This window comes from Zonotrichia leucophrys, chromosome 11 (assembly GCF_028769735.1).
Source record: "Zonotrichia leucophrys gambelii isolate GWCS_2022_RI chromosome 11, RI_Zleu_2.0, whole genome shotgun sequence".
Classification (NCBI taxonomy): Eukaryota; Metazoa; Chordata; class Aves; order Passeriformes; family Passerellidae; genus Zonotrichia; species Zonotrichia leucophrys.
This window is the reverse complement of record NC_088181.1, coordinates 9,492,702-9,516,984: the sequence shown is the minus strand read 5'-3', so window position 1 is coordinate 9,516,984 and position 24,283 is coordinate 9,492,702. Positions and strand designations below refer to the sequence as shown.

General features: G+C 43.4%; 1 protein-coding gene across 2 annotated transcripts in view; it reads right to left on the bottom strand.

Moving 5' to 3' along the window:
• Positions 1-15,563, bottom strand: part of SLC12A4 (solute carrier family 12 member 4) — a 46,930-nt gene extending 31,367 nt beyond the window's left edge. The window contains exon 1 of one of the 2 annotated variants that reach the window (XM_064722966.1): positions 15,243-15,563. In XM_064722966.1, coding sequence (XP_064579036.1) covers positions 15,243-15,516 — 274 coding nt within the window. In that variant the 5' untranslated portion in view covers positions 15,517-15,563. The remainder of the gene's footprint in view (positions 1-15,242) is intronic. The other variant, XM_064722967.1, reaches the window with a different exon arrangement.
• Between the last annotated feature and the right edge of the window lie 8,720 nt (positions 15,564-24,283).

Here is a 24,283-nt window from a genome sequence, read left to right as displayed (position 1 = left end):
GAAGCTTCACAATGATAAGACCTACCAGACTAAAATAATCATTGAGAAGGTGGCAAGAGCAGTTGCATGACTTGACCTGTCAAGGCTTTTTTTCCTCTACTGCCAGTTTCTAAACCCCTTTACAAAAACCACCACTCCCCTACTTCATCACATTCAGATAAAGAAGCGGAAATTAGTACATCTTTAAAAAACTACAGATTGTTCCATCAGGACATGACTAACCCAGAGATGCTCACCTACTCATGGAAACTTCATCTACCTGGCAAGTTAAGACGTGCTGAAGGCACAGATGGACAGAGCCTGACCAGCCTTAGTCTGACCCACACAGACAACAAAGTGAACAGAGCAATGCAAATCAAGCTACAGCAAGGTTAAAACATCAAAGAAAAAGCAAATTCTGACGAGGGCTGAACTTTGATAAGAAACTTCTGTCACTTTGCTTCTCCAGGCACATCAGAGCTGAGCTGATGGCAGCTGGCAGAGGCACACAGAGCCTGCTCCCAGCAGCTCAGGAGGAACAGAGCCCCCAACACACTCCAAAGGCAAAAAAGCTGCACAGAGCTCCAGACACTGCTGGGACAGGGGAGGGTGGCATGCAGGGCCTCCCTGCCTCAAGCACCAAATCCTAAGTGAGGGACTAAATTTCTTCCGATAATTTCAGTGAGAATCAGAGTTCAAGTCAGAGCTGGAACTGAAATGCTCAGCTTGACCAAGAAACAAGTTGGTTTATTTACCCCCTTATAACCAACAAACAGCAGGTATTTCCTAGAAAACCAGCTCAAAGGACAGCCCAACATTCCTCCCCTCAATGTAACTTAATTTCTGGAGCAGTGTAGAGTTAGTATCTCACTTGTAATTGTACTATGCATGTACAGGCTCCTTTGTGTCCACCACAGTAACAAACACTGTGATGAAATAGCCTGTCTAGCAGCTAACACCACATTTTGCAGTTATTCAGACACTATTTCACAAATATTACTGGCCACAAAACCTGTGATAGTTAAGGGCACAAACTGAACCATTTTCATGCACAGGGAACACTACCTGATTTTTTTTTTTTTAATTACAACAAAAAAATTTTCATACTTCTAATATTTCATCTACCAGTAACACTGGAACCTAAGATTAAAATCAGAACTGATACCTAAGTAGTTGCTGCAGGTTTCCCTTAATGTGAGCAATCTAACAGCAGGCTGTTAAAGCCAACTAATCACACAGGCTCACTCCTCACTCAGAAGGAGAGGCTCAATTAGCTGACCCCTGGAGTGCCTCTCTGTGCATGCACCCTGACATGCTGCAAATTACCACTAAAGAGAGCCTAACCTAAATAAAACCCTGATTTACGGATATTGTAAGACAGGCAAAATGTATCCCACTTTGGAAAGCAAGTTGGTTCTGTTCTGATTTATTTGTGCTTTCTCAGATGTTCATGTGTCAGTATGTTCTGCAAATTTCTACACAAGTGGCAATTAAGACACAATTCACTTTGATTTTTGACCACAAAATCAAAGTAGGTTTGATGCACTTAATTGTTCTCACAAGACCTAGAAGCAAATGAATAAACCCAAGGTAGGTTTTCTACTGGGAAAAAAAAATGGAGAAACAATGGGATTGCTCCAAACAGATATTATTGCATAATCAGGTTTTCTTAGTCAGATTATTTAGAAGGCATTTGTTCACAGCCTTGTGGATAAAGTTTTAATATAAAAATCAGCCCATGCCCATTTTTATCACACTTTGGGGGTTTGGTTTGTTTTTAACAGCTCCTGAGACACCATTTCCCAGATGTCAATGAGGATCATGCTCACACTGTTCCTCCCAAAGGCTGTGTGAAGCTCAGAGTGCTCTGCTCATCATTCAAGACCTGCAGGTCTGGGAATTGTTGAGAAACAGAAAACCCTCAACGAGGTGTCCAAGAAACCTGGTATCTCCAATCCCCAGCAGCCAAGCACTCAGGAGTGCTGCTGAACTAAACCAAGAGACTCAGTCTAGCATATAACCTAAGAAACACGCAGAAAACAATTTGATTTCAAATGCATTCCAAGTCTACTTCTATTCATGTGGTTCCTCACATGTGGCTGGACTAAACAAAACTCATTCATCCTCAGAACTGCTATGGAATATTTTTCTTGGTTCATTCGTGAGACTGTACCAAATAATTCAATGCACAATTATGCTTTTGCAGATATCACTACCTTGACATTTCATTAACAGAAATCAGATATTGCTTCTTTTCTTAAATTGCTTTCCACAATTTAGCAAAAATCTTAACCCAACATCAGCAGCAGTCCAAAATAAAGATAACTTTAAGCAATAATAAAAAAAGACAGCCTATTAGAAATACTTATTTCTCCATGGACAACACACAATTAGCCAGAAACACAAAGAATTTCTAAAATGAAAATTCTGGTTACAAACTCATTTTTTGGCAGTAGAACAGGCTGCTGACATTACAGGATCTGATAACAAGGAATACTTATTTTCCCTTTAGCTACAAAGTAATCAGTAGCACCCAAAGCACTTTTTTCATGAAAAAACAGAAAGTCGTGATTTAACTTTCATATATTTAAAAACTGAAAACAATAATTCCTTTATTTTGCAGTAAGAAAAAGACAAAAGTACCAAAGTGACATTCCAAGCTCAGAAAAAAACATTTCTCAAAATGTTTTGAAAAGTCCACTAAGTTCTTGTTTTGAGGCTGGGCTGGTTTAGGTGGGTGGGGGTTTAATAGGATTATTGTATTTACACCAGAAATAGGAGAAACAGGAAATAACCACTATTGCATCTAGTTAAACAAAACTCATTCAAACTACAAACTAGGCATTGCTAATGAAATAATGAATTGAAATGTTAATGTCAGTTCACACAAGACCTTGGGCTACCAGGTCATTTCCACTGAAGGTGGAGGGAAGCACAAGCTGTAAAATCCCAGCTGACCCAGTATTTTATCAAAATAAAGGCCAAAGTCACTCTAGATAAGAACCCACGCAACAATGAGGCTGATGAGAGGAAAGCACAGCAGAATAAAAGGACAGATCTTTCCCTGGAGAGCTCTGAGATCCTCTGTACTTGAAACACAAGCTCAAAAAAATCAGTTTCACTGGCAACACTGAACACTCACATGCCTGCTCCAGACATACATTTCCATCAGAAACTGCAGCTTAAACACCAAACTGTTGACATCCATGCTCAAGTTAACAGTATATGTTGTTCATTCACTATTATAACATTATTATGCTATGTAATAACATTATTTACTTCACTGTTAATTGATGCCGTCAATATAGTTTTGAGTTTACTGGATTTTACCCAACTAGTAAAGCTGTGATTCTTAAGACTTATTACATACTACACTGCAGTTCACATTTATCATCAGCAACAGTGATGTCACCTATGAAAGTGACACAAACAAAGCAAACTGTACCCAAAAACTAAAATAAAAAGCTGTATTATTGATATTATAATCATTCCTCTGAACCAGTTCAGAGTTCAAAAGATGGCACTTGCTTGTGCTCTGCTTGAAAGGAACAGCCAAAACCTTCCCAGACAACATCCTATGCAACAGATAAGCTGGAGCAGAGTACAAAATTAAGTACACAATTAAGCACAGATCTTGGATTTATCCCAAGATAAACACCTGTGAAGACTTCTACTGTACTTTTCAAAACTGGATTAGAGAACAGCCGTTCCCATCAAGTTGTCTGACCCTACAGAACTCAAAGGATTTAGCAATTTAATAACCCTGTGTTTCCGAAAGAATTATTACTATTTTTCAGTTAATCCACTGATAGTTCCAGAACACTTACAATTCTTTATAAGTGCTAATATCAGCATAAAATACTTACCCTTTAGCAACAGTTCTTTGACATTTTCAGTAACTTGGTTTACCATTATTCTTCTTCTAGCTCTTAGCACATGCTTTAGTAAATGCTTCCTCTGTGGAGTCTTGAGGATTGGACAACTTTAATAATATTGTATTTCCAAAAGAACTGTTTCTACCTGCTCTGCCAAAGTGCTGGCTGCAATGCTGAATTGGACTGATCTCTTCCAAGAAGCAAGAGGTCCTTACAGAAAGTTAAGCTGACACTGATATAATCCTGGCATTATAATCCTTTCAACACCAAGAAAATACACAAATATCAGGATCTTAGAGAAAATCTACTTGTGAAATCCAAGCCCAGCCACATTTAAGAGGCACACTGCAGCTGTTTGCACACTTACTCAGAAAAGCGTGGCACAAATCTGCTGCTGGCTGAGTGTGGAACCAGAGAGGGTTTTAAACCTGCTAGTGCCATGAAAAGTGTAGCTCTGTGACGTTTGCCCTGCAGGCATTTCAGCTTTCAAGTGAAAACAGTGATCTGTTTCTTTCCATCTTCAATACATTAGAATAGGGTGACCCATTAATGGATGAACCACATGTGAGATCGCCAAAAAAAAAAAAAAATAGAAGCAGCAGGATGAAATGGGAGGTTTATATAAGATACACAAGAAATACTAACTTAGAGATTCTCAGCACTTCATAATTACCAGAGCCCTCACCATTTTGCCCATGCACAAGGAGACCTCTGCACACCAGCACACACACCTCACTAAGGCTTAGCTACATGATAGGGTAGGTGCAGTCACCAGGAATACCTGGGTCAATAAAGATGCAAAGGCACTTTTGAGAAATTGGATTTAGGAACTCGCATCACTTGGGAGCTTTCATAATATAACCTGTCACTGTCAGATGAAAAAAAAAAAAAATCCACTATAAAAACAACCTTTATTTCACTGTAATCCACTTCAGAGGTTCTTTCATGTGGAACAGCTCCAGAACCATTTCTCACGATTATCCTCCCCGAAACTCTATCCCTTCACATGCATGAGGACACCTCAGATACAGCACACCTTCTATCAAAATACAGGGAGCAGCATTCTGGTACTTTCTCTGCCTCAGGAAAAGCCTCTTGTCTTGCTACGAAATGTTTCCACTGTCTCTGAAAGACTGCAACATACATCTATGAGACCAGTATGCAGATTCCATGCAGTATTCAATTCAAACTCACATTTCTTTCTGAGACCAAATACAGAAGATTCTTTTCAGCCCTATACATGTGCAACTGACCAGGGCTTCACAGCACAAAAGAGAAAACGACAAAAAAAAAGCCCAAAAAACCACACACCACTATTTTGGATGTACCTGTTCCCACCTCCTGACCAACACAGGGCAAAGAAACAATTGCACAGGCACAAACCTTGGAGTGAGAGAAAGCAGATGGGAACAGTGACCCCTAAAAGCCAGTATTGCCACCAGCTCACAAAACTTCCTACAGGGAACAAGTATAAAGAAATAAGGTAAGAGCCAGGATGCTCCATAGATATAGAAAATGACAGAAGAAAGGAGATTTAATTACTTTGAACATTTCAATGTATGTACATTCTGTGTATTGCATATTACACAATGTACATTTACAGACATCTATCTACTATCACCCGTTCCTGGAAGACAGCAGAAAGACATTGGTAGCCACTTCCAAGCTGATTGTGAAATCCTGAATGTCATTGGTTTTCAGTCAGTTAACTCATGCAGAAAGTGCTGAACATCAGATATTTCTTACATTTGAGAAGTACTGTGTTCCATGTGGAAACAAAGTTCACGAGAGTTTGGGGTTTTTTTAAGCCAAGGAAAAAGGAAAGGGGGAGGGTGTTTCAAGGAGGAAGGAAAAAAAAAGAAAAAAAAAGTTAAGCAAATCCAAGGATGACCTTTCAGTGTGAAGTGCTACAAACAGCCAAAACTCACTATAACTCTGGTCATCATACTTAGAGAAATTCCAAGTCAGCATGATACTTCTCCAAGCAAAGGGAGTCACTCCTTCCCAGTGAACATCTCAGAGGGTGGAGAGAGCTCTGACACTGCACATGATAAAGAGAAAACCACTGCTCTTCTTAAATACAAATATTTTGACACACATTTACAAAGAGCCCACAAGTCTCACAAAAGAGCACCACACATTTCCCACAGTGCAACACAGCACAGATCAAGACAAATTCAGATATCTGGAGAAGCCACAGTGGCTTTTACCATCATTTTATGCAAAGTTCATCTGTTTGCAAGAGCATCAGAGCAAAGTGGGTATAACAGAATAGCTTAGAGAAACTCTTCAAAGAGCAATCAGCAACATTAGATCACTTTTCTGCTTCACTAGTCAGGAATTAGGTAGCTGCACATAATCTAAGTCAGCAAACACTCCAAGATGTATAAGAGTGAATTTGCTCCTGCTAAATATGTGCTTCTAACAAAAAGTCCACAATACAGCGTCTTAAAAGGGCAAAGGCAAAATACTGCAATTAAATAATTCTCTCTGTGCTGCCTTGAGTCACAGCTTTAAAGTTCCTTGCATGTGTGATAGAAGATATCTTAGCACAAGGCAGATAATCATCCCACTGTCTGGTTACACAGAATCAGGATTTACCAAACCTGACTCAACTATACCTCCTCTCATGATTGGCCACCACGTGTCAGAAATTAACCCCTGACATCATCACCAGATTTCCTGGAACTCAGAAACACGTCAAGAGTGAGTGGTGTGTGCTGGCCTAGACAAAGAGGACAAGGTAAAAGTTCCACACAGGAGCTGAAGCAAGGGTTGGCTTGGGATGCTCTCAAAGCAGCCGTGCCCCAGCACAGGGTGCAGAACACAAACAGGAATGAAAGGAAAGGAAGGGATGCTGTTGAGGGGATGGCAGCGGCCAAGTGGCACTACTGCCAAACACTTCACATGTGAAATCACAGGCTGGACAGGTAAAACCTTAGCAGAACAAAGCCCAAAAGATACAGGAGCAGTAGATGTTAAAACCAGATCTGCAAGACAATTAATGAATTTGTACCTTTGTGTCAGCTCTGGACACAAACACATACTACAGCAAGCAGTAGAAAAAATAAGACCAATTATACTATTTAGGAGAGGATCAGCAAGACAAAGCTCCTGAATGCAAAGGGAAGGCAGAAGAGGAACAGTAATGTGCTGTCCTCCATCAGAGGCAGCAGCAGCTCTGCCATCCTCTAGAATTACTCCCAGTCCTGACTCAGATGTGACCAGAGCTGGACTTTGCACACAGTAACTAAGCTCAGGGCTACTCAGCTTGCAAACAGAGACAGGGTCATAAAACAAAGCAGCATTGCTATAGATAATTTTATGGAAAACAATTGTACGGCAGGGCACAAAAACTTGTGTTTAACTGCAGCAATCAGCAATGTAAAGTATGCAAGAGCAAGTCTCAACAAATTTGCCCTTCTTAACTCAGCAAATGAGCAGCTTCTAATGGCACACCATAAAAATCCTTTTTTCCCTTTGACATGGAAGTGAAAGTCAGAAGGTTGTACAGTCTGCTTCATGATAAGAGAGTAAATGCAGTGATTGAATGATGTTCCTAATCCCTCAGATAAACAGAAGAAATTGCTGGCTACTGATAGGAGATGAAACTGAAGGCTGGTAATTAGACTGCAGGGGAAAAAATCCCATGTAGCCTTGTTGAGGCATAATTACCTTGAACCTCTCCACAGCACAGAGTGCCTCTGCCCTACACACAGCTCTGCCAGGATGTGGTTACACAATCCCTGCAAGGCAGCCCCCAGCAGCAGCTCACAGCTTTGATTCTCCTTCTAAAGCAATCGATGGATGGCATCCTCATGACAGGACAGACCATGTGCCAATCAATGACACAGCTGGGCTTCTAGGACAATGCAGGTCACTTGGGGGGAGAGAAAGGAGCTAATTAAGCACTCTGCATTCAAGAGGATGGACCTGTGGGCCAAAAACCCAGGAGACATGAGGCAAACCCAAGATGTGAATACCTGTGGAAATGCTGGCACACCACACCTTACCCAGAGGAGCTTCCTGGAGCAAACTGTGACCATCACACAGGTGGGATGATGATCACCCTTTCTGCACCCCCAGCAGAACCTCCTTCCTCTCCCTTTGCCCAGCCCTGCCTGGCACTGGCCTCTCATCTTCTGCTCAGCAAAATGCCATTTCATTTACATTTCCAGTAAGTCTAAAGCTGCATCCAGTCAGCAAAGCATAAGTGCCAAGTTATCAAACTTCCCCATTCATCCATCAGCTAATTGAGTAAGAGCTTTTTGGGGGCAATTAGCACTTTATTCTGCATGTCAAATTCCATCTCTCTGTCCTACAGAGCACAAAGAAGATCAAAAGATGATTAAGAAAGAACTCCACCTGGTACCTTTAACAGCAACAAAAATTTGAGAAAATGTATTCCCAGATCTGTTCTGACCTGCACCTCTGCTGCTCAGACATGATTTAACACTGCTGGAAAGTAAACAACTTTCTTTTCCAAGCCACACCACCACAAAATCTAAAGCCCTATTAAAAGCCTGCTAGGAAAAAAAATCCTTCTCATTTACTCCAGGAACTTCTTTTTATGGTTCAGAAGTGACAGTTGTGAAATAGTGTTTAAAATAAAAGCTATAGGGAACAAATAGGCAGTAAAAAGGTTACAAAGTAACCTCCAGACACAGTTACATATATATATATATATATACACATAATGTTGGCATATTCAAATTCCAGAGGTTTACATGCATTCTAAGGGCTGTATTTTTGTGTAGACCTATTAAATTTAAACACAGTCACATTAACTGTCATGTATTTGAGTCTGTGAAAAGACTAATTTTTTGTGTACGTGTTTTATGTTGCCTGCTTAAAACAAAGATATTGTTTGCTTGGCAATTGCTACAGCAGCCACTGTGAAAGATGCTCAGTCCTCCATGCATGACAAAATCCAAGTATGCTGAAAGAAATCATCCAAAGCAGCTGAACTGAAAGAACAAGAACAGTACTACCCATTGCTAAGGGATCACTTGGCAGTATTTAAACAGTTGCCTATTGAAAACTAATAATTAAGAAAGAGGTTTTACTACATCAAACAAAAAAACACCCTGAAACTTTATAATAATCTGAGAATAAAAATCAGCTTCATACAATTAAGAGATGCAAAATTTCCAATTCAGAGGTTACTGAATACAAAGGAAACATCCCTAAATTGTAATTCAAATAGGCTTTAAAAGGGTGCATTTTTCTTCTCTGTAATTCAGGTCACAGAACAAAGTATTTAAAGAACAACCTTGAACCAACAAGTTGCAGACATGGATCTTTCGATCAAAGAAATCTTGCTCCACGTTTTGGTGCTAACAGCAATTTTTCTGTAATTTAAAGCAATCTGCACATTATTTGTTGCATCACAATCAAAAACAGATGTAAATCCTTAACTTGGTCTTGGAAGGGGAAAGTCACCAAATGCAGCTTTGCTCTCCCTGTGGCACCGGGTATCCCCCATCCTGTCACCTGCACTTCAAAACAAGGAGTGGTCACTAACTCTGATCTTTCTCAAGGTGGTTGTGCCAACCTCAGCCAACAGCATTTATTAGGTTACATTTTTAGGTTTGGCTACATTTACAAGGCAAAATTTATTAGATTTGGCTACATTTCCTAGTCAATGAGACTGCAAACTACCTTAAGTCTTCATTCTACACAGAACTTTAAAGCAAAAGCCAAAATTAAATTTTACACTGAAAAGCACACAAAAACTTATACTTTAATTTTGTTGCAGCAGGGAAAAGAAAGCAGATGTCACTATTTTCTTTGAGGAAGTGAAACACTGAAGAAATTTGTAAGGAGAAATTGAATGACACACACAGATCAATTTTATACATGAGAGAGAGATGTAAGACAAACAACACCCAAAAACGTACTTAAAATTCTTTAGAAAAGTTCAGAGATTGTATAGGAGATATCATTTCACATTGTTAAAATATTCCCAAACTTAGACTCAAGTTTGGAATGGCAGCTTAGCAAGCACAGTACGAGATTATTAGTTAGAAAATCCATGTCTTTTCATGGATTTTTTTTTCTTTTCTCCAACGGCTTAGCCTTCTAATGGTGTTCTCCAAAACACCAAATATCTGCAGCTGCAAAAGACCAACAGAGGCTTGTTTGGGTTTTTTCAACAATCTTCCCTTAGGTTTTTGCACCATGCAGACCCACACACACACACGGGTACGGGAGCTGTTTTCACATCTCTCAGACATATCACAGAGATTCTTCCCAGAGCTTTTTCAAATAACTGGAATACCAGAGAACCCACAAAAAGGCCCATGTTTTCCTATATTTAGCTGGGTCTCCTGTTCACCAGCAGCTGGCACCACCATCCCCTTGGTACTGGACAGCTGCAGCCTCAGCTCGGCCCCAGTCACTGCACAAATCAGAAGAAGCAGGAGACATGCTCAGCAAAAGCAGCACTTTGTGCAGCAACAAGAAGTTTTTTGTTTTCCTAGACAAGCATTTTAACAAATTAAACCTTCCTACACTACAAGCCAATAAAATAAAATAGAGGTATCGACCATGGGCTCCAGGAAAATGAGCTCCTCAGAAGAATTCCTTTGATTACAGGGTATAAAGAAGTATGTACCACCTCCTTCACCCACCCAGCTATTATAAACAGCTAATTATGTCACAAAGCACTTTTCCACTCTCATTTTTCACATGCCAAACTCTTATCTTTCCTTATCTGAAGCAAGAGTCCACTTCTCTATGCACCTGTATTGCTGAGAAAAGCACTGTGGAATTTAGCACTGCAATCATTGCTGGGCTAATTGCTGATTGCTCAAACAGAAAGCAAAAGAATTGAAGAAAAAAAGAAAAAGGAAAGAAAAGGAAAAAAGCCCTAACAACAAAAAAACCTTCCAGGACTTCTAAAGTATGACCCTGCTGCTAAGACCCCTTTCAGGATCTGCACTGAAAACCATAATTATTGCTGTGGATCCCACAAGTACTCTTTCTGAAAAGAAATAAATATTGACATATTTAGCACTGACAGGACAGCTCTACTATCTCCAAATTTATATATCATACTTTTCACAGAAGGGAAATCAGATGCCAGCAGAACAGAAAAATAAACCCCTTCCTATCAAAACGCCACTACACTGAAAAAGATGCAGTCTCCATTCCATTTTCAGTTAGAGAACAATTAACAAACCACCAGAAAAGACAGTTCACTGACATCAGTACTGCTATTCTCAGGTTACTTTCTTTTCTCTGAAACAATTCAGAGGTTCTGCCTCAACTCCACCCCAGGCTGCCTCCTCTATGACCTTTCTGCAGCTTTTAGGCAACACAAAAAATGCTGAAGACGCCTGTGCTAAGAGGTTATGCAAAAATATTCCACTATGACCACCATAACAAACAGTGCCATTTAGCCACACTGCTGCCAGCAGAGGTTCTTAAGATAACTTAAATGAAATCTAGACATGTTTCTGTTGTCCTATTTAGCCCTACGGTCTAATTTATTACATGACTAATTTTATCTTATCTCTGAACTTGGCCAAAACACCTACATGTAAGAATTAGGCACTTTGAAGAAGAATTTTTGAATGATTGATGTGTCCCCATTAAAAGTATCTTCAGACACATCTCATGTGAGCTTGCAAAAGTCTTGCAAAAGACTGAAAATCTTTACAGTAAGTTACCACAGATTAAAGCAGTGAACCAGGAAGTTTAAAGAAAAAGCACACTGCTATCTCACCAGAACTTGACCCACATTTTCCAAAGCAGCTCACTGCAAATGAGCAGCACAACCTGCTGCTGCACAAGAACACTGAGCACACTGACACAGAATGGAAGCTCGAGGTAAAGGTCCCAAGTCTAGTTAGAGAACTCTGGGCTTGGAGGAAGCCATGTGATAACTGGAACATGAGCAGAGCAATTCCTTGGCAAAACCAAGGGTGGCAGCTGACCAAAGCTAGTTAGTGACACCAAGCTGATTAGTGTCTCATTTCCACACAAAAGTCAAGGGAAGATAAATAACTTCCCACAGGACACATGACATTGCCACACTTTGGTTAACTGGGTGCACAATGACTGTGGAGCTGAGATTTCTATTAAAGCAAAGTGTATTTGGTTTTTTAAACACTGTTCAGACCCCACTGTCCCTCTTTTAGCCCTGTGTACCCAACCTAATATGCTGGCTTTATTTCAAAGAAAGAGGGGATGCCAAATTCACATTTCTCATCCCTGACGATCCATAAAGAAGGGCTCACGTGTTTATCATAGGATCACAGGATAATTCTTTGTACTTCTTTTTCTAAATGAAAGATGTCAAAGTCTATTATAAGCAGTGGCAGTCAGTGGAACCTACTTAGAAATAAAAGGCTGATTTTATTCATAAGCAAGCACTGGAACTATCTGACAAGGCTAAATTATTGCACACTGACTAATGCCTTCTTATGGAAATGGTTGACAAGAAATTCTGTTGCAGAACAGTTACACATCTGCAGATGTGAAACTTGATGTCCTAAAAAAAGCAAAATTCAGGAAAAAAAAAAAAAGCCTTCAAAACCAGAGATATGACAAATGAAGGCAGCAGTAAAAAGATCAAACCAAAAAAAGAATCCACCAGAATCATAAGCAACAGCCTAAGACATTGTGCAGGGAGCACTGCACAGCACAGCCTGCAGACTGCTACAGAGCAGCTACAAACAGCTGCAGTGCCATGGCCACACTCTGCAAGGGCCATGTCCTTACTGAGTCACCTCAACCCATCCAACCAAACTGAGCAATCCAAACAAGTCCTGGAACCAGGTTCTGAATAGCAAGCTGACTAAATAAAATCTTCCCAGCAGAAGGCTCACCAGAGGAACTGCAACCAGTTTCTCACACTGCCTGTGGTGGGGCTATGTGAGGGCATAGACAGCTGCACATGGGCACTGCTCTGTGGGCATCCATGTGCCAGGAACAACTGTGGGCACTTGGGTAAGGCCAGCACCGACAACCTGAACTCTGCACTCAAGGCACGCAGTTTATCTTATCTCCAATCAGGGGCATCCCCAACACCAACAAACCCCTCCATGAGCGCTGTAATCAGCTGCCACAGAAGGCTCTGCAGGCTCCAGCCAGTGCTGAACAGCTCGGAGATATTGTGCCTTCAACAGGAGCTGCCACCTCTGCTGTGTCACATTATCAACACCCCCTGTGTGAGAGGCCAGGGTAACTGCACAGGATGTAGAAACCAGCACCAAAACCGAAAGGAATAATACAAGATTGAGCTCAGATTCCCCTCTACAGAGCTACAAACCAAGAAACCCAGAGAAAAACAGCAAAGGCTACTGAGGAAGAACATGCTTGTCAGGACAGGTAGGCAAGACACATATCTTCATACACACACCCTGAGGATATGAAACAATACTTAATTACTGTGAAAGTAAATTAAAAAATGGAAGGCAGTTAGAGTTCAAACAAAAACAGAACTAGCTACCATATATTAGTAGAGAAATTACTAGATATTTATTAGCTTTAAAATAGAGAGACTCAGCTAACTTCCAGCAGCATGGCTGTGCACTGCAGCTGGGACAGCAGCACGTTAGAGGCCACAGCCTGCCAGTGACTGATGGACTGTGACAGGAGCTGAGTGGGAATCCTGAAGTGGGTTGGTTGCACACATCCTACAGGCAGCCTCATACCTAAATAAGAGGTGGTTTGAGTTGGCCTTCCTTTATCCACCATGGCAGCACCTTCCACAAGCCACACTTACCAACCCATGGCGAAAGCTAGCTACTGGAAAAAGCATTCCAGGAGGTGTCCACCTCGACCTGCTGAGATGGGTAAAAAACACCTGTTACTTTCATACACACAGGGACTGCATGGTAAGTAGCCTGAGAGTAAAACAGTCCTATTTTACAAAACAAATAGGGCTGGTGCCTCAAACTGTCTGTAGTAACAGACAGCTTGGGAAAAGTACCTCCTTTTCATCACCCTAAAACACCCACACTAGCCACGGAAAGAACGGGCATTAGGGCTATGTGAGCTACTTGGTCTTCAAAATCTAAAATTTCCTTGAAAATGATACAAAGTAAGAAACTCCCAGAGAACACGTACTGAAGATTGAAAAGCGTATTCTCAGAGAAATTAGCAAGTTAACAAGGCAGAACTGAACTTTGTTCTTATGGCAGTTGAGTATCACTCAGCAAAATAACCCTGTTGCCTTCCTTAAGCACAGGCCTGAGGCGTGCAGCTCCCTTCAGGGATTACTGTACATTCATTACATTTGCAGTCAGAGAAGTTTGACTGCACAGGCAAGGAAGATCAGGTCAGGTGTTTACTGCTTTGTCTTTTGTTGCCTAGAGTCACTCATGATTCACAGAGGGTAAGACAGATTCACCAGATGAACCCATGGGAAGATCCTCTTCCTAAAGGTTACAGAAAGCTAAACATAACCAAGGCAGAAAAAAAAAAAAAAAAAGGAACAGATTGCACAAAGAGCAAAAACAACCTTGTACCAGAACTATATTGCTGCCCAAATCTAAGTGTCCTTCACATTCCCAATAGAAACACTCACTGTATTTAAAATTATTTATATTTAAAAGTCACAGCAAAACACCAAGACAGGCTGAGCACTCCCATCAGCTGCCTAGTTAAAGAATGTAGTTCTCACCACCCAAAATCCCCTCCTACTTACGTGATCTTCTTCTGAAATTGGAATAAATTAACCCCCAAGAAAAAGCAGCAGCTCTGCCTGGCAGGAGAGTTGAGAGAGGCACAGAAGCACAAAGCACTTGCTGTAGTATTCAAGGGCCCGGTTTGCAGGAGAGAGACCTTGCAGGGCGGCCGCGTTTTTTAAGATGATATAAACAACTAAAGCAGACACCGTTAAATTCGGCTAATTTAACTGCATTCTCTATCACCCGTTTATTTTCGCAGTGGAGCACTGAAAACATCTGAGCCTATCTCCACGTTCTCTTATCACCTCCGGAGAAGGGAGCCTATGGGAGCACCGATAAGAGCCATACCCGGGCCAGCCCCGCTCCCCCCGCACCCCGGGCTATCACCCAGCGCCGGGGGGGCGGAGGGAACCCCGGGCTGGCTCGGGGGAACCCCGCACCAGGGCATCCCCGGCTGCACCGCCCCGCTCGGCACGGCACGGCCCGGCCCGGCCCGGGGCTGGCACGGGCGGCAGCGCTGTCCCGGCGCGCCGGGCTCCGCGTCCCGGCCGTGGCAACAGCGGAGCCGCCGCTGCCCGGCGCTCCCGGGGGCTCCTCCCCAGGGCGCGGCGCCCCGAGCAGCCCGGCAGGCACCGCCAGCGCCCCCGCCTTTGTCCCGGCCGCAGCCGGCGGCGGCGGCGCGGGAGCCGCGCTCCCCGAGCCCCGGAGCGTGGGCACCGCCGCCCCCCGCCCGGCCGTGCCCGCTCACCGTCGGAGCTGACGGTGTCGTAGGAATCGCCGGGGGCGGGCGCCGCGGCCGGCTCCCGGTAGTCCACCCAGCTGAGCCCTTCTACGCTGTCGTACTCGGCGCGGGGCTTGTCCTCCACCGGCACCACGGTGAAGTGCGGCATGGCTGGCGGGGCGGAGAGGGCTCCCCGCGGCACCGCGGCGAGGCAGGCGGGACGCGGCGCGGAGCCGGCGGCGCATTCCTGCCCCGTGCGGTCACTTCCTCTCAGGAAACCGCGCTCCTCAACTCCACCCATTCCAGAGCGAGCGCCGGGGCGGTGCGGATCCCGCCGCCCCCGGGGCCGCCGCGCCAGCACCGGGCGCGGGGGCGGGGGTCGCTCCGCCGGGCGGCCGCGCTCGGCGGCGGGGGCGCGGAGGAGGGGCCGGAGGCGGCGAGGCCGGCGGGGGGAAGGGGGAGCCTTCCTCCCGCATTCATCGTGACAGGAGCCGGGCCCGGGGGCGGCGGGAGCGGGGCGGGGCGGAGCGGGCGCCCTCCGCCGCCGCCCTCCCTTGCGGACGCTGCCGGGCCGCCTCGGGGAGGAAATTTCCCCTCCATCGTGGCCCGGGCTCTCTCCCCTGCCGCCGCCGCCGCCATTTGCTAGGCGGGAGCGATGCGCGGAGAGCGGCGGCGGGGATGGAGCCGGGTGGTCCAGGAGCGCCTAGAGGGACGGGGTGGTGCGGGCGAGCATCACCAAGTGAGCCGCGGGCAGCGGACCCGGGAGCCCGCCGGGCCGGGCAGTGAGAGTACTATTTAGGGATATCACGGCTGGTTATCCCTAGTTAGGGATATCACGGCTCCCAGCAGCCGGTTCCAGCCCGGCGTGGGGCTGGCGGACAGGCGGAAGGCGCAGTGGTACCCGGAGAGTCGGGTGTGCGCCCGGTGCCGGTACCGGGCGATGTTCAGGGTGCCGGTACCCGGTGTGTGCAGGATGCCGGTACCAGGCGATGTGCAGGATGCCGGTACCCGGTGTGTGCAGCTGTCCCGGCTTCCTGTGCCTGCGGTGGCAGCGCCGCGCTTTCCCGTGTGCTCGCTCCGGCTCCGGCGACACGAAGCCCCGGGCAGGGACGTGGCAAGCGGAGCAGCCCACGGGAAAGGGGAAGATGGCAGCGCTGAGGGCTGCGGGCAGATCGGGCAGGGCAGATTTGCATGCGGGCCGAGGTGTCGGTAGCCGGATGCAAAGCAGGCACAGTTGCTAAGGCAGCAGACGGATGCAGTGTGGCCCTGCCGCTCACACGGGCTGCGGAGCAGGGAGACACCATTGTTCGGTGCCACTCCGGAGGCAGAGCGGTGACATCCCCTCCGTACAGCCCAGGGCATGCAGCCACCCCACCCCCCGAGTGAGCAAAATGAGATATTGCCTTGACATTTGTAGAAGCTGGCACCAGCAGCGGGTATCTTGGCCTTCACGTGGAGTTTGAACTTGAATTAATAGGGGATAATGCCATTTATTGTCCGCATTTGAAACCTGGCCTTGACAGGTGAAGGATCCCTTTTTAATGTGTTGTGTAATCATCAGGAAAACCTCTGGAAAACAGTTTGTGTGTTTTACTGGGGACTGTCAATTCACACTAATTCTGTAGATTTCTGTAAACTAAAATATTCCCTAATGAAGAAATGTACAGTGTGTACAGTGTGCAGTGACAAGACATTCCAGCACAGCTGTAAGATTTGTCTTTGGATCCCACAGGAGTCTGCAGGAGGATGCAAAGCTTGGAGCAGAGCCAGGGGCTGAGGCTGGACCTTTCCTGTGCTGCCACCTTACCCCCAGCTTTCTGAATAAGTCCTGCCTTTCTGCCAAAGCACCCCCCAGGTCACTGACAGGAAGAAAAATTTGTAATGAGCAGGGGAGAGACAAACATGAGGGAGAATGCTTTGTTCACGAGAACTGACTAATAAGTCTGCTTTTAATTAGTTGGGGTTTGAAATGAACGTGAAGGATCCATGCTGTGGAGCGACTGCTGCCAAGGGGGTGCAGGTCTCTCAGTTCACTTAGCACAGGGCTGCTGGTGGACCACCTCTGGGGCAAGTCAGGGTAATTCCACCTCTTGGTATTGATCAGACAGGTGGAAACACTTCTAAGACTCCTGTGCTTTCATATAACCTACATTTTACTTTTGACACTTAGCTCTGTTCGTGGAAGAAAGGATCTTCATGTGGCCATGTGTTTCTCTGTAAAACAGCCTTATCAGTTTTGGAGGAGATTTTAAAAAAAGAACAGAATTGCCTCTGTTGAAAACTAGTTTCTTGAAGACTTAGGTTGAGATTTTTTTTCCCGGTAACCCTAAAATGAGCATGTTTGTAAATGTGATCGCCTGAGATCTATAAAGTTTTACTTGCAATTTCTCTGAACAAGCAATAATTTTATCCCCCAGAGGAAAGTAGAACAATGGGCCAAAAAGTAGCATTTTCTGTTTTACCCTCTATGGTTGAATTACATTTCATTAGTGTTCATTTAAAGTTTGACCTTACAAGATAAACCCCACCAAAAACCAGGAAAATTAATTGATAGGGGACAAATAATTTTATATAGAAAAGGGGCAAGATGCTAATTCATCATTAAGCATGTTTGTTCATGTTCAGTCTTCTTTCCACTTTTCCACTTTATAAAGCTTTTGAGTGAAAGTGTCTGCTCTAAGTAAGCTGGCCTAGAAAAAGGAGGCAGGGACTGCAAGAAATAAGTCTCCAAAGTTAATGTTTTTGGAGTCCTGCTTATTCAGGAAGAAGCATTAAAATGGGTGTTTCCCTCTCATAGCACTTTGGAAAGCAGATATGGCAAGGATACACTGCTCTTTAGGTACCAAAACTGCATCTAAGCCATCACAGAACATTTTAATTTCATAGAATCAGTGGTACTGAAATTGTAACCCATGAGCAGAAAAAGTTAAAAAAAATTTAGGCTCATGCACATGTACCAGCAACTCCCTTCTGTGGAATGGAAGCGATATCCGAAAGCCTTAGCAGAGAATTGAGCCCTAGGAAACCATTCAAGTCTATTGAAGCAACAATATTTCTTTTGTCTAAGGACAAGGGTCCTTTACTGACTTGCAGAAAGACTGTATTTAGAGATGAGAAGTTATCTACCCAGATCAACTCTGTTCAGCATCTGGTTTTTAAGAGACCACAATTCAACCTGGACAATTATCTTTTTCTAAGGTTAATAAGTGACTGTTACTCTGAATGGTATGAGGGGCTCTCAAAAGTTGCCTGATATGAATGTGATACTGAAATGAAACTCGATGATCTACTGTACTACAGTATTTACCTGAAAATAACACTGCTACCTTCTCATTAAATAAAAGGGATGAAAATTACCTGTTTTTTACAAAGCTAAATAGAATTTGGGGTTATGGTTTCATATAGGTACAGACTGGTCAATTAAAACAAAAAGCAGAGACAATAATTTTAATTTCCTCTTTTTTTTTTTTTAATTTTTCTACACACCCCACTCCAATATCAACAGAGAAAAACTACACTTCTAGGAAAAAAGCCTGGTGGTTTCACAGCAAAAAAAAAAAAAAAGGAGTTCAGCTCTGCAGAATCTTATTAGAAGAGAAAAGGTCTGTATTTTCAGTAGTCTAGTTTACATTTACAGCATCACTGAAATCAGCAGCCTAAAGATCAGCAAATCCATCATCTCCCCTCTGATACACAACCAGGAACTGCTTTTAAATTGGTACTAACTGCAAATCATGCAATCAAAGGCACAGTTCAGTTCTTCATTAGTAAGCCACTGGATATTTGTGAGCCACCTTAAGCAGGTAAAGCTTCCAGCTGAAGGGTCAGTGCCCTTGCACAGTAAAAACTGTGTTGTTCAAAGGCTGTGTGAGAAACTCTGAGCCTTCCAGAAGGGCAGTTTAGTCAACTGCTGGGAAGCCTGATAGAAATCCTCAGGGCAGGCAAGTGAGGTCAAGTTTGCCTTGAGCACTTCTGACTGCAGGGGTGTGATGGGGTTCACAGGGGTCTGAGGATGAGGGGAGAGATGAGAATGTTGATTCCATGTTTCAGAAGGCTTGATTTATTATTTTATGATATATATTATATTAAAACTATACTAAAAGAACAGAAGAAAGGATTTCATCAGAAGGCTAGCTAAGAATAGAAAAATAATCATAACAAAGGCTTGTGACTGACCGAGACAATCTGGACAGCTGGGCTGTGATTGGCCATTAATTAGAAACAACCATATGAGACCAATCACAGATGCACCTGTTGCATTCCACAGCAGCAGATAACCATTGTTTACATTTTGTTCCTGAGGCCTCTCAGCTTTTCAGGAGAAAAAACCCTAAGGAAAGGATTTTTCATAAAACATGTCTGTGACATCGGTGCCCACCTCTGCAGCACTATAAAAGGAGCTTGGCTTCCAGAGCCCAGCACGAGCAGGGGCTGCACACATGCCCAGCTGCCAGGCAGGCTCTGTGTGCAGGGGTTCATCCCTCCCCTGCAGGCAGCACTCAGAGGTTCCCCAGGAGGGAATTACCATGGGTGTTTGTTGGTCCTTCCCAGGGTTCAGCCCTCACAAGGGGTGTGGTGCACACATGGGGAGCCCTGGTTCAGCTCTGGGGGGTTGGTGACTTCCAGACTTGCAACGTGGGATGTTAACCTCAGTCAAACAACAAAAAGCAGCAGCATTTCAATTCCCTGTTAGAGCAAGTGATTTCCCATTTGTTTAAAGGATAAACACAGCATCTGAAACTCTGTTTGAGGACAGCTTTTCTTATATTTTATTTTTCCTGAATTTCATGGGGAGATATCTAATTTTAAGTAGTTTTGTTGTTTCTAAAGTTTAGTTTTTCGTTTTTTCTAGGAGAATCAAGACCAAGTGAAAAGTATCATCTGTAGAAATAAGTCATTACACTGCAATTCAGATATATTTTCTAATTCATCTCTAACATTATGTTGCCCCTAACACAGCAGGGAATCTGTAGCTGTTATTCATTGGTTTGAAAGATTTTTCCCACTAGAGCGGGACCTGGGTGACAAATGGCCAAGAGCTGACCATCAGAAATAGAATAACAAAACAAAATTCACCTCTGCCAAGGCATAGTTTCCCAGGGCATCAGGCTTGGCAGGAATTCTGCCAGTTCATGGCCAGCATTTCACCAGAGTGAACTTTGGTTTTCAGCACATTCCTGCTTCTCCACGTGTGAGGATCACACCAGAGCAGGCTGCAGTGGCAGCCTGGCTGTGAAGGTTTCCCACTCATACAGAGCAGCATCCATGGCAAGGACAGGAAGAGATCCTTTGGAGAGGCCCACGACAGGAGCATCCATGTAATAAATGCTTTTGGGAGATGCAATGTGCAATCCTCCATGGGCCATTTCCAGGAGAAAAGTGGGGCAAGGAAAGGCCACACTGAGCCAGACAGGAGCTCTTGCTAAAGACAACTGGAAATTTTGCTATTCTGCTAGAAAACATATCACAGCTTAAACATTAAAAGACCACAAGAGGACACTATGGTGCTACTTACCTTCAAAGTTTATTTATTTTAAGGAACTTCTGCTTCACTTGTATAATTATTTATAACTGTATTTGATGCACAGACTAGCCATTTCTACAAAAAACCTTGATCTCATCTTTAGACACTGAAGAGTTGCTTAGTCTTTGAGATGCCATTTCTTTCCTACTCACCCAGGTTCTGCACATTCAAATAAGAACAACTATATCAAGGTTTTCTACAACAAACTTGTTAAATGTGGCAGTAATTTTTAGTGTAAAATAAAGATGCTGGAAAAAAATACTACTCTGTGGATCAATTTTCAGATCAGTTGCATTTTTAGCATGGGTAGATTTGTCATGGTCTATTTAATTTTTAATAAAGGGCTCAGAGAGGAAACTGAGCACAGACCTAGACAAGATTCTTGAGATGCTGAGTTTATCTACAGGAGGAAACTCAGGAAGATTAATCCAAATCCAAAGTTCTATTAAACTTTATTCTAATGTTTGTATTCCAGACTAAAGAGACCTTCTTTTGATTTGTGTGATGAAACTTGTATTAGCTTCAGTTTTAATCTCACTTAGTTTGATCTTTGTTTTGTTTCTCAGCAGCAACCCTCAGAGGAACCTGAATTCTTGTTTCCTGGACTTTATATTTTCCTTTAATGGCAGAATTGATAAAGGAAATGTTTTATGAAAACAGATAGACCCAGTGCTGAGAAAGGGCTTCAGAGGAAAATATCCATTATACAGAGGAAAGAATCATCTTAATGGAGTTTAAAAAACAATCTGGGGAGAAGAATTAAGTGCCCTCTCATTTGAGTTCTGATTGTTGGGGCCAGAGCCTTAATTAGAAGCAGCCTCATTTTTCTGTTGTAAGATAAATGCTGAACTTTGTTTACTTAGCTTGGGTTTTTTTTCCCCTCCACTATTTGTTGTCTCATGACAGAGAAGCAACTGAACCAAGTCCAATACCTCTCTGAGTCACAGTTTTTGGAAAGAAGGGTTTGTTGTTGCTTTTGTTTGCAAACAAAACAAAAAGTCATAATGGAGTTATAAATAAACATGAATGTGAGGAACTTTTTCCATTTCTCTGGTGTCAGAAGATTAAAAAAGGATGATTATAATACTGGCAAATAGCCATTCCCATGTCAAGTTGTTCTGTGTAGATGTAAGGCTTCTAGGTAAGATAGCAAGACAAAAAATGAAGACCAGAAAAAAAAAAGAAAAGAAAAAAAAAGAGAAAAAGATAATTCTTGAACCACTGAATCAAGTCTTCCAGAAAAGTCCAAGCAGGGTTATCCAGGACCACACTCTGCCCTGGAAATGGTTCAGAAGATCAACTAAAATACTGCTCTGGGTCTGCAAATTAAATCCAACAAGTCTTAAGAGCACATAAAAGCCACTATTAGTGGGAAGAATCTTCTGGTTATTTAATTCTTTTGTAGTTTAATCATGTTATGTTTTCAGAATTTGAAGCAATTTGATCACTTCCATATGTATAAATCCAGAGAAGAGCAAACAGGACTGCTGCTTTCAATAGCAAATGGAAGAAATCCAAGTTGCTGCAGTCTCACTCTGGTTTTTCACTCCTCCCCTCCCCAGACCATGAGCATGGTTAACCCAATCTCTGACACCATCAGCGGGAATCTCATCCCTTGAAGGAGAAAAGTTTTCTGCAAGAGCAGCTGGCTGAACCAGCTTAGACAAACACCAGTGCTGTGTCCAGGAATGGGGACACAACCTGGAGCCAGGACAGAGCAGGGCAGCAGGCACAGCCGGCTCTGAGGAGATGCTGGGGCCCTGCTCCTCATCCCACAGCCCAAGGGATGCAACAGCTGGCTTGGCAAAGCTGGTTCTGTGGGGCAGATGCTCACTGAACCTTGGGTGTAAAATAAAAAGTTTATAAACTCATATGCATATAGGTGGTTAGATTTAATGCACAGTGTTTGCTGACCTGGAAACAGAAATATGCTGGCATGTTGCTTGAGAAACTCAATGAGATGCAATGGAGGAATGTAGGTGTTCAGCAGAGCTGAGTACTTTGGATCCAATGTAAAACATCCAGGAGTCCTTGCATGGCCCAGACAAGTCACCTGCAGGTGGAAGTTTGGTGCAGGAGCTGAACTGCTCAAATATTGGGTGACAGAACTGTCATGTGTGTCAGACCAGCAGCAGACTTCGGAGGCTTGGTTTCTAGCACCACTTGCCCAGATGGGACAACTCAGAAGTGATTTATTTCTGTGGATGCTACAGTCCATTAGTCAGGGAAAGGATAGTACTGGGGGAAGGGCCCTGGCACCAGCCTTTTAGAACCAAATCAATAGTCTGCATCAATATTATCCCTGTAGTTCTTGGCTGCTCATATCACATACATAAAAGCATGAGCTTTTGATTGTTTAAGGTGCCTTCAACTTTGGATCTTTTGAAAATCAGCCTAAGGTGCTTCATAGTACGTAGATTTTGAGATTTACAGAAATATTAATAAATATTTTCAGAATTCATGTTTGCACAACTCATTATTTAGAAGAGGTAAGTCATGACTTGCATTCTTTCAGAGCTTATTACAAAGTTTGCATCTCAATTACATCTGGAACTTCACTGATACCAGCAGCCATAATAGAATCTGTCAGCTGAACTTGAATGCATTTTGAATTACCAATGCAAATGAGTGTTATTAATTGGGGCAGGGCAAAGGCATTCAATTGCAGCATGAATCATCCTCCCATTGGGAGGCAGAAAACAGGGTACAATCATTTTGTGCTTGAGTTGTTACAAATGCAAAGTTGTGAAGACTACAAGTTGCTCTCAGGGCTGGAGACACTGGCACCAGAGTGAAGGGTCACTAGTTTTTCTGAGAACAGTCACAGCTGCACCTAACTTGTTTTACTTTTGAAATTAATTTCTAATAAGAAGCCTTCCTACCATGCTTCAAGTTGTGTGGTTTTGATCATTTAAGAAAAATAAATTAGCTGCAGATATTAAATAAGCTAGATAATGTGGATCATCAGTGCACAAAATTTCATCTGTTGGTTTTGCCTTCTGATTTTGTTTCTCACAAGCAGCTTATTTGAAGCCTTCTGAATTAACATTGTAACTGGTAATGGAAAAGGGGCATTGAGATCACAAATATGTGAGAAGTGCTGTGAGGCAGAGGTTATCCTAACCCTGATGCAGGAACCCCACCTGGTTCCCTTTTTGTCTTGTTCTCCGTGCCCTGACAGCTGGAGCGGGGATTTGCTGCAGGTAAATGTCCTCATGGGCTCACTGCAGTGACTCATCCCTTCCCATGGGCACTGGCTGGGATGGCTTTAGCAGGATCTGAATTTAGATGAGGCTGACTGCCTACATGCAGGATTAAACCTCCTTGAATTTCAAGCAGGGGCTTGAAGGGCAGCCCTTCCCTTTGTCATTGACCCAGAGCCCTCATGTTACTCTGGCCTTCTTTCTGCCACAGGAGTTGTGAGGTTCTTCCAGGGTCTCATGGGCCTCTGAACATCTACACTCTTTTGTGAGATTACACCAGTATCCTTACACAATTTTAAACAATATTTTATTGAAATTGCATGTCTCTGTTTTGCCACAAG